The 11,162-nt window shown below is 29.2% G+C and overlaps 1 protein-coding gene across 1 annotated transcript; it reads left to right on the top strand.

Moving 5' to 3' along the window:
• The first annotated feature begins 701 nt into the window (after nucleotides 1-701).
• Nucleotides 702-4,297, top strand: LOC107021933. The gene is made up of 7 exons (XM_015222648.2): nucleotides 702-866; nucleotides 1,445-1,636; nucleotides 2,204-2,352; nucleotides 2,454-2,522; nucleotides 2,638-2,779; nucleotides 2,864-3,261; nucleotides 3,436-4,297. The coding sequence occupies exons 1-7, from the start codon at nucleotides 752-754 to the stop codon at nucleotides 4,162-4,164; spliced, it is 1,794 nt and encodes a 597-aa protein (XP_015078134.2). The 5' UTR covers nucleotides 702-751; the 3' UTR covers nucleotides 4,165-4,297.
• Nucleotides 4,298-11,162: the final 6,865 nt, after the last annotated feature.

Here is an 11,162-nt window from a genome sequence, read left to right as displayed (position 1 = left end):
ATATATACATACATACATATATGTATGTATGTATCTAGTGTGATTCGCTTACGAATTTCGCTCGGCTCTCTCCCTATTTATGTGTACATAGTAGCAAATACATGTATATAAGTGTATTTTCCTCAATATATGATTTGAAAAAAACTCTTAGTTTGTGGTAAAGTAGGTAATATTTTGAAAATATAGATAACAATAGTATTGTTGTATATATATTATACATGATAGTGAAGTATATCTAATTATGTAATTTTTCTCTAAATATCCGTAATACATTATCCTTGCATAGCGATAATTATATTATTGCCACAATTTTTTAAATTTTTTTTAGTGAAGGCCCCTAATTTTTTATTTTTTTTTTAAAAAAAATAAAATTCCGCCAGGAAATTTTTTTGAAATTTTAAAAAACTATGAAGAGGCTTTGATCAAGGAAACGTCAAAAAGTTCAAAATTCATTTTAAATAGAAAGTAATCAGCTGCATATCATAAGATTTAATTAATTGATTCTGCTTAATTATATTGAAAGTCAGTTACAAATCCTAATCTGCTATTACTTCAAACTCCAATTTTTCAATTTTTGTCTTACTCGATGTTCGATATCTCCGTTAAGTCCAACTTATTCAGACTAATGCCACTTAAGTACATTTTTTTTTTCATTTATAAGCTCAACTCGAGACTTCTCACTACAGGTTCTAAGTATTCTATTCCTACCAATCAAACATTCAAAATATTATCTTTTTACATTTTTGACTAAATGGAATGTTATGATATTGGAGATCAAAAGCTTAAGCTCATTGATATTTCATCAGAGGATGATTTTCTTATTGATTCACCTTTGTTTGAATCTCTTGAAGATCTTCGCCTTTCAGGTCGGTAACTTTCTTTATCATATACCTTATTAGTTAGTAGCGGAGTCAAGATTCTCACATCAAATCTAAACAAATAAAGTCAAAGGAAATCAAACTAATTTTGACTTTCTACATATAGTGTAATTTTTCGGTGAAAGGGGATTCAGGTGAACCCTAATGCATATATGCGCCCCTGTAATGAGTCCTCCTTGTTATTTATACATTCATATCTCTTCCGGTTGAGAATCTATAATATGTTTTATTACTCCGTTGGTGCAATTTTATTGACGGTATTTGATTGGACACGGAGTTTTAAGAAATTAATTTGACGTATATGTTAATTCGAACAGAAACAACAACAAAAATACAACTACGCCTTGATACCAATCATGTTTGAGTCTGTTATATGAATCATCACTGGATATACCAGTCATGTTTGAGCTATTCCTCTCGGGGATTCTTCGTAGTTTACTGCCTATATGCACATCAGTATATATAACAATCGATTTGCTAGGGACTGAGGTGTAGTTGTTGTTGTTTGAGTGTATATATAGAAGCAATTGTATGCAACAACTTCACTTGATGTCATTTGTGTGCAGTAACATTGGACAGTAGAAATGAGAATGGTGAGGGTTCAAATTTACCAAGAACTTCCGCGAAAATACATAAATCAACACAAGTGAACAAGCTGAAGGGGCTAAACCATTCGTCTTCTGAACCTATTCAGCCCGGAAGACCTAGTTACTTGCGCAAAAGTTCAGCTTGGGATAACGCTTTCTTCACTAGCACAGGTAGTATTTCATCTGTTATTGTTCGATATACAATGTCAATGCAGTTAACTATAGTTGCTTTATGTTTGTATAACATATAATATACTTCATCCGTCGATAGGTATTGATCTATATATGATTACTTTGGGTCTAATGTTGTTAGAGATTTGTATGCCAATAGAATGTATAGAACTATCAGAAGTTACGTTTTCCTATCTGAACTATCACCATCGTTCAGGTAGGAAGAGGAAACAATTGACAGTTGAGTTGTGTTTTAATACATGGATGGTGATAGTTCAGGTAAGAAAAGGGAACAACTGATAGTTGGAGTGTGCAACTCGTAAAAACGCAATAGTTCAAGAAAGATTTTGGCCGTTAACTCTAAGATCTCATATACTTCAATCATCGATGTATGTTGATCTATATACTATTACTTTAGGTGTAATGTTATTTGTATGCTAGAAGAAAGTATAGAGAACTCCTACTCATATCCATGCTAGTAGAAGCAACATGGACAGTGAAGATTCATATAGCTGACCCTGACTTATTTGGTATTTGAGGTGTTATTGTAATTATATCTATTGATAGGTCTTCTTGAACCACATGAACTATCATCGATGAACAAAGAGTTCGACACATTAGAGAATCATCCTCTGCCTGTCATCCTAGAAGATGTATGCGCTCGGAGGCCAGACCAACAGTCTATTTCAAGTATTAGAACTGGCCCCAGAAACATGGTTAGTTACATAAGGGACGATGTAAACATTGATATTTCCCTTTCTCTACTAGTATAATGTTGTTCATTTAATCGATTAACGATCTCATTTTTAATTGCCAGATCGATCGTAGTCTAGTTTTCAAGAGGAAGAACATCAATGATGCTAGACCAGAGAGAATTAAAACACAGGTTAGTGTTGCTATATACATTTACCAAACACATAATGTAAGAGTTTTAACTTTTATATACTGACAACATTGTAAAAGTGATTCTTAACTAACATAGTTTAGTTGTTGTTAACTAGCAACCTTATAAAAGAAGAGAGTGTAATTCACTTAAGCTTCCAAAACCATGGCCGAGATCAAGTGCTTCGACTTGGCAAAGCAAAATATCATCACGAGACATGTATTCTGTGGACATAGGAGGCAAGAAGAGAACTGGACCTGGTACGCGACACCTCTTTACAAATGAAGTTGTTATCTCATTCTTGATCGTTTATCATAAGAATTAATAACTTGTGACATTTGTAGGACGAGATTTGATGGTGTCGAATTCCAATACTCACTCTTCAATCACCTCTTGTCCTTTGTATGTGACATCTGCTTATGCTAGTAAACATGGAGAAACCGGAAAGACAAAACTCTCTTCCTCTGTCTCGACCACTAAGACTCCGATAAGATCATCTACAAAGAGTAAGAAGTTTGAAAATCTTAGTTCCTCTCATAAATCACCTCTCAGTACTACAAAAGCCCGGTCCTTGGAGTCATCATTGTCAGCGTCTAGCACCAATCGAGCTCACAGTGATTCAAATAGTCGTCTCTTATTGCCTCGAAGTCAGCTTACAGGACCTGTTGCTTCAGTGCCAAGGGAGAATCCCCAACCATCCGGTCTTTGTATGCCATCGCCAAAATTTGGCTTCTTCGATGAGGTTGGTTTTGCATATAACTTTACTTCATCAATTGCTTTAAGAAAAACAAATCCTACAAGTACATATATGTGTTAGTTATATACATCTAAAGTACATGCTAGTGTTTTTTTGTGTCATAGTTTATATATGTGTATATTTGAAATAAACTAGACGACTCGCGATATTTGTTAACAGGATATGTCAGTGGAGAGAACTTTCGATGGAAACTCGAATCAACCACAGAAGCAGAGAATGTCAGGAAGTAGAGATAAAGGGAATAGTGCTGAAGCATCAAACAAAGTTAAAAGAGCTAGAAGTCCGCTATCCATTGACAGTGTACACCGAGATTCGATGAGAACAACACTAGTTCTAAGTCCAATCAAGTCACGATATGCTGCATCGATACCTAAGGCAAAAAAAGCATCAAATGCGCGAAAAGATGTCTTTGATGTACAGTCTAAGTATCGAACTGATAAATCTATTGAGATTGACACAGAAGTTTGCTCAAAGTTGAGGAAAGTTGGAGCTGGAGAGCATGACAGAAAAAGAGTTGGACTGGTAAATGGGATAGTAAAGACTAAGGAAAAAAGAGTGAAGATGGTTACCAAAGACGACAAGGCGATCGACATTACAATTACGCCTCAATCCCAAACAAGTCAGGGTCGGTTATATGAATCTTCACTGTCCATGTCGCTCAATTTAACCCCGTCTCGGGACAAGGGGATTACAAGCATTGCAAAATCAAGAAATCAAGAAAATGAAGTTAATGATTTGAGTAGATACTTGGAGGCCATTGATTTGAATGATGGAACAGAAACACAGCTTAAACAGAGAAAGAGTTTTCCTCATATGAGAATTCCCTTGGTTGAGAAAAAAAATGTTGCAAGCCCCATGTCGGAACCTCTAAAAAAGCGCTACTTTTAGAGTATCTGACAGGCATTCAACGACGTTTTTGAAGAGTCTGAACAACATAAATGCAAACTATTGATGGATACTTATGTTGTCTGTCAAATTATGTTATTGTTTGACATCATTTTGTTTTTAATGCATAATCCTTAAACTCTTTGAATATGTTTGAAAGTAGACAACTTTGCTTTTGTCACTAGCATGAGTTGGCCATTGATCAACCAAATGGGGCAATTGACATTCATTTCTATTGTTATCATAAATGACAAAAGCCACATACTTAGTATTTTTACAAAATCATAGTTAAAAGTAGTTTGATTTTTCAAGTAATAGTAGAGTTTTATTATTTATATACACAAAATGCTGGTTCCTTTCTTTCTTGATTGAGACCGAGAGTCGGGGCATCACGAAGGACTCAGAGCGAGTCTAGGATCTTACTATAGTTGAGTACTTTCATGCTCGTTATTTAAAACAAGAACTCTAACAAGACAGTCTAGTGCACTAAACTCCCACGATGTGTGGGGTTAAGGAAAGGGCTGAATCACAAGGGACTATTGTATGTCATATTTACCCTGCATTTCTGCAAGAGACTGTTTTCATAGTTTGAATTCTTGACCTTTTGGTCATATGACATCAATTTTACCAATAACGTAGAGCTCCACTTAAAATAGAATTATATTAGGTTGTGTAAAAGATAACTATAAATAGCATAGTGGAAGTCTTTTACAAGTGATATCAATGATATTGTTGCTATTCTTTTTTAGATCTTACTCTTTCTACCTTAGTCTTTAAAGTTTCATATTGATTGTCAACATCAATAATTAGAATTTGGTATAAACAAAAATGGGATTTGCCCTTTTTACGCATGTAGTTCAACAGGAAGTAAAAAAAGTTGCTTTTCATATCAAAAGTGATGGTCCTTTTGAAAGTGGGCATAAAATGAATTAGACTTTTTTTTCCCCTTTGTGTCATCCATTCCAAGGGGGCAAAAAAACAGCATAGGTCTTTGAGCATTATTCTCTCTAGGCTATGAAGGTAAAAGTAGGGATTGATGTAGACACTAGCACACCTCGATTCAGTCGAATTTAGTAACTTTGACTCAGATCCGACATTATATATATGTTTTAAAAGTTTGAGACAAAATCAAGACTTGAACTTTATAGATTCAAAATAAGAGCCCCTTTATTTAAGTTACTGAGTTCTAAATTAATAATTTGTACATATGAAAAAAATTTCTTAAGATATCAAAGTTTTTATCTATTTTTAAAAAGTTGAGGACTACAAAGGTAATGGCGAAGTCAGGTAGAATCAAGTGATAATATTATTATTATTGAACTTCTTACTTCTTTATATTTTAAATCTCTTAGCGAAAATTCTAATTATATCTGCACATATATTTTCTAACATGGAGGCCCCCAAGACTACTCATTGTTTAGATAGCTTAAGCATATTTTTCATTACATGTTTGGAAAAGATAGAATCAAAGAGAAGAACTTGTCGGATTGATTTTTGGTTATTTATAATCAGTATCAAAGTGTATTATTTTAAATAAAATAAAATAGAATGATTGACATCACTAGATTCCTCAATGATATATTTTTTTGGCACTACTTATTTGTATGGAATAGTAATAATAATTGTGTATTTAGTGTTTATTTTAAATTATTATGAATATAAAATAAGATAAAATATAAATAGTACATACTCGATAGAAGGAGAGATTAAACGTTGGAGTATCTTTCTTCATCCCCCTCTATCAAAATGATCAAAAAGAAAAGGCGAGCTTGCTTCTTATTCCCGTGTTTGATCTCTTCTATCTCTACCTAAAATCGCAAAAAAAATCAATGTTTACCCAAGAACATATAGATTGAGACAACCAAGCAATAGAATTGTTATGAAATAAATTGCTTAAAGAGTATAACTTAAAAACAACATAAATGAATAAATGATTAGTAACAGATGCGGAATCAGAACTTTAAATAGGGGGTTTAAAATCTGTAGAAATAGATAGCTGAAGAGGAGTTCGATATCTACGATATATACATATAAATCATAACTTTGTAAAATCATACATATAACTTTATAAGTCGGAACATGTTATCTCCTATATCTTATGGAATAGATGCCTATAGTTGTGTAAGTTACAAATCATATATAAAAAATAGATCTTCAAAACCATAACCAGTCTAGTTGTTTGGTACCAAAAGTTTATCTAATCTATCAGTTCAATAGTACTAAACCTTCTTTAAATATAATACAGTACATAATTAATATTAATTCTTATTATTAAAATGAAATTAGAAGGACGTCTTTGTTAAAAAGCCAGTCAATTATTTAATAAAATCTTATTGATATAAATGTAAGGATTGGCTGTCATGGTCAAGTTGCACAATTTAATTGGTGAGAAAATAAATATCATGTCATACCTAAAAATAGATATATTACTACTATATGTTGTGACATGTGGATACAGGTCATTTAGAAAATTTTGAAATATATTTGTTGAATACTGTATGTATCTAATTTATTTTATTTATAATTTTTATTTGATATTCGTTATTCTTATTAAAATTTGATTAATTTATATTTACATTATGTATCACCTATTTATGAGAAGCGCTTTGACTTAGAATTTTTTAATATGTCGAAAATTTGAATCTGAAATATCTAATTAAGAAAAAATTAATTTATTTATCGTACCAGATCATTTGATGGTGTCTATTTATTTCTTTCTTTTGGTTTCTCACCCAGTGTCTGAAATCCACATTAAAGCATCGAATCCGAGATTTCTAATTAAAGATAATGCACTCTCACCTGTGCACCATAAGTCCGTAAACCATGTTAGTGTGTGTATTTATTTCAAACAACACACTGATGTGTCTTTTATTTTTTTTTTGAACAACTTTGCAAGGAAAATGGATGGTCCTAAAAATAAATAAATTTAGTAGCCTGAATTTAAGGTTATTTATCTAACCTTAGAGGAAACAGAAAGAATAAAATAATTGAATTCAATGTTGAGACTCAAATTCCAATTTACGGAATATATTGTTGTTATTTTAATATTTTATTTTATTTAATAAAATAAAGTAATAAAATAAAGGAGAGTAGAAGGTTATGTGGTCACTTAATTTTGTCATGCTTTTGTTTAATGTCTCAAAATTAACTCATTTCGTTATTTGTTTGTTAGAAGTAATTTTATTATTGTTTATGAAGAAGTGATTTTTTAACTATTATACCACGAAAATTTATGGATTATTTTCTTTTAGTGAGGTAAATTTTATAGTATAATAGTAATTTTTTCGTTTAAAAAAAATGTCTCTATTTTCTTTTTAGTTTGTTTCAAAAAGAAAAATTCCTTTTCTTTATTGGCAACACTTTAATTTAACTTTTCATGTGACATGTTTAAGACCACAAAATTAAAGGACATTTTGGTACATTTGAGATAACTTTAATTTAGAATCATAGATTAAAAAATTTTCTTTCTTTTTTTTAAACTCTGTTTCAAATCAAATCAAACTATCTTTTTTAAAATGGAGGAAGTAATATATTTTAAGAAATTATGATTCTTTTAATGTTTGAAAGTTGAGATGTTAAGTTGGTTTGCATCTTATAATAATTTTTACATCACTGCATTATTTATACGTGTACCTCTTTAATCATGTTTTAAATTTTTTAAAATTATTAATTTTGATTATTATATTATTCTACTACATTATAAATTATAAATTTAAAGATTCATAGAACTTACTCCCATCCCATATATCAAAGTAAAACATTTTCCCTCCCCTTATGTCTGTTTTTTAAACACTAATTTTCGTTATTTATTTAACAATGTTGAAGTTATAATTTTTAGAAATAAATATTTTTTAAAATTTTAAGATATATTTTTTAAAATTTTATGATATTTCTATACGTAAAGTAACAAAGATTGGGATTGATGATGAAATTGGCAAAGACTTTTGAGCAATATAAGCAAGACTTTTGAGGAATATATAAATCGACATTTCTTATTTGGTGAAAAAAGATGAATATATACGGCAAAAACTTTGTATAACCATATTATTTGTTTTGATAGTTTTAGATAGCTGTGATAAAATAATTATATTTTTTATCTCAAATTATATGACATAATTTAAATTTTGAGAGTTAAATAATTTCATATTGATGGTGCATTGAGTCCTAAAGTCTTTTTAGTTTTAATCTAAATAAATTAAAAATTACATAAAAATATTATAAGTCATAATTATTGATAATGCATGATAATAATATATGAAAAAATTACTGTAACAAAAAAATTTGTTTCTAAAATATGTCACATAAATCGAATCCAACCTCCATTTGCTATTCAACCATGAGTTCGCCACATACAACTTGCCTAATGTGATTTATGTCTTCAGCGTAGTTTGCGAGAGCTATTGTAGTGAGCATGTTTTAAAAAATAAAATAATTTAAGGCAGAAAGAGTATAAAATACTTTCCCTGTTCCTACTTACTTGTTCATATTTCCTCTTTTAGATGTTCTTATTTACTTGTCCATTTTGATAAATAAAAAAAGGACAAATTTTTTTCCTATTATACCCTCATTTAAACTTCTTGAAAGTTTCTAAAATTTAATTCATCATTTTTGAAACCATATTTAATAAGGGTAAAATTGTAATTTCACTGTGTTAAATATTATTATATTAATATGTGTACATTTTCTAAAGTGGACAACTAAATAGGAACAGAGAAAATATAACATAACATGTCTTATGAAAGACCGAATAAAAAATATAATTGTTATTATAAAATATTAATATAAGATAATTATTGAAGGAAGGTCTGATTATATATGACTTTTTGTTTTTATGACAAATAAATTCAAAATAAATTTCATTGTCAAAACAACTAATGTTTGGGAGCAGAAGTAGTACTATTTGTTTGCATTTATTTTCAAAAATAAAAGTAACCAATTTAGACAAAATTTAGATGTTATATGAGGGGAAAAAAATGATAATTAGTCACTTTTATTTGCGTTTACACTTATGAGACTACCTTTTAAGGTGATAAATTTATTTTTAATCAAAGTTTTAGATTTGAATTTTTATGTATATTGAGTTATTTTTGTTAGAATTCATGTTACTTTTTAATGTGAAAATTTTTAATATAAATTTAAATTTAATCAAACATCAATATAGATATCAGATATCGAATAAGAAATAGTTGAAAAAGAATTAAGAGTCAAAGTTTATTGTAACTTTAAACATCATAAGCAATTTATAGGATTTCAACTTTTTTTTTATAAGTTTCAACCTAGTTAATAATTAATAAGATATGATTAAACTATTAAAATTTTAAATTCCATAAATAATCCTCAAAATTAAACTTTATAAATAAAATATATGTTTTGCCAATTATTTATGGAATTTAAAATAAGATATGTCATTTTCTACTATATTAAATTTCTTAAATTAACAAAATTATCTTTTTATTTATTATTTAAATATATTAAATTAATACTTAATAAAAATAAATGAAGAAAATAAGCTCAAACACAAAAAATAAAATAAAAATTCATAGATTCAATTTAAATTATAGTGAAGTTATTTAGAGCAGTAGAGTAATAAATATGTTGGGTTAGTTGTAAACATATTTTAAATGCCAAAGAGATTGGGACTTCTTGTTAAATTGTCAAATACTTTCCTGGAAAATATTCACCAAAATTACACAACGCGTTCACTACAAGGAATCTATAGTGCTTTGGTACGGATGAAAATATTTTTTTTTTATAAATAATGCTTTCTTCATCTTATTTTACGTGATATTATTTTTTTTATTAGATTCAAATGGAATGTTAAATTTTCTTATATGGTAACTATTTAAAGATATAATTTTTTATTTTACCCTTATTGGACAAATTTAATTTTCTAATATATTTATGAGGAAAGAGAAAAGTGAATTTCTTTTTTGAAGGGTAATTTGATAAATATTTCAAAGTTTTCGTTATTTCTTAAATTTCGTATCGAGTCAAATATTGCCGAATAAAATGGGATGGAAGGAGTAGCATTAAAATAGGGGTGTAGCTATAGTCATTTCAGGGTGTTCAATCACAATGTCTTTAATCAAAAAATTACGTTGTGTATATATGTCAAATTTTACATTGATAAAAATTACTTTCTTCGTTTCAAAAAGAATGATCTAGTTTGAGTTGGAACGGAATTTAAGAAAAGAATAAGACTTTTTAATCCTGTGGTCCTAAATTAAAGTTATGTCAAATGTACCAAAATGCCCTTTAATCTTGTGGTCTTAAATGTGTCACGTGGAAAGTTAAAATTAAAGTGTTGCAAAAAACGAAAGGAGTCATTCTTTTTTAAACAAATTAAAAAAGAAATAATAATTTTTCTTAAACAAAGGGAGTATGTTTTTGGCATAGTGATAATAAGTATCGATTTGTATGAAGGAATTCTGGATTTGAACACCAAATAACATAATATTTTATTTTATTTTGACAGTTGTATAGTATTATTACTGGACACCCTTGATAAAAATTTATGATTTCACCACTGCACATTGCATTAAAGTATTATAATCATCATCAATATGATTAATGAGCTTATTCTCACTTAATCAAAAATCTTAAATGTGAATTCTAAATATAAAAGAATCTTTCATAGAATTCGATCTCTATATATAAATAAAAAATTATCAAGCTCAAATGTAAATGTCACGACCCAAAACCGAGCCGCGACTGGCAACCACACTTATCCTCCTATGTGAGCGAACCAACCAATCTAAACCCTAACATTTCAATATAATATCAACAGAAAGTAATGCGGAAGACTTAAACTCATTATTAAAAACCAATTCAATAACTTCTAAAATTCAACATCTATTATTCCCCAAAATCTGGAAGTCATCACCACAAGAACATCTATGATCAAATTACTAAACTAAGAGTATTCTAAGAAGCTAAAATAAACAAAAGCTAGTCCATGCCGGAACTTCAAGGCATCAAGACATGAGGAAGAAGATCCAGTC

This window comes from Solanum pennellii, chromosome 6 (assembly GCF_001406875.1).
Source record: "Solanum pennellii chromosome 6, SPENNV200".
NCBI classification, from domain to species: domain Eukaryota; kingdom Viridiplantae; phylum Streptophyta; class Magnoliopsida; order Solanales; family Solanaceae; genus Solanum; species Solanum pennellii.
This window is presented reverse-complemented; position numbering and strand designations above follow the sequence as displayed.

Excerpts from the sequence above, each read along its gene's own strand:
- LOC107021933 (XM_015222648.2), top strand. The coding sequence starts at position 752 with ATGGAATGTTATGATATTGGAGATCAAAAGCTTAAGCTCATTGATATT. Across the intron at positions 1,637-2,203 it reads CGCTTTCTTCACTAGCACAG|GTCTTCTTGAACCACATGAA; the intron begins GTAGTATTTCAT and ends ATCTATTGATAG. Across the intron at positions 3,262-3,435 it reads AATTTGGCTTCTTCGATGAG|GATATGTCAGTGGAGAGAAC; the intron begins GTTGGTTTTGCA and ends ATTTGTTAACAG.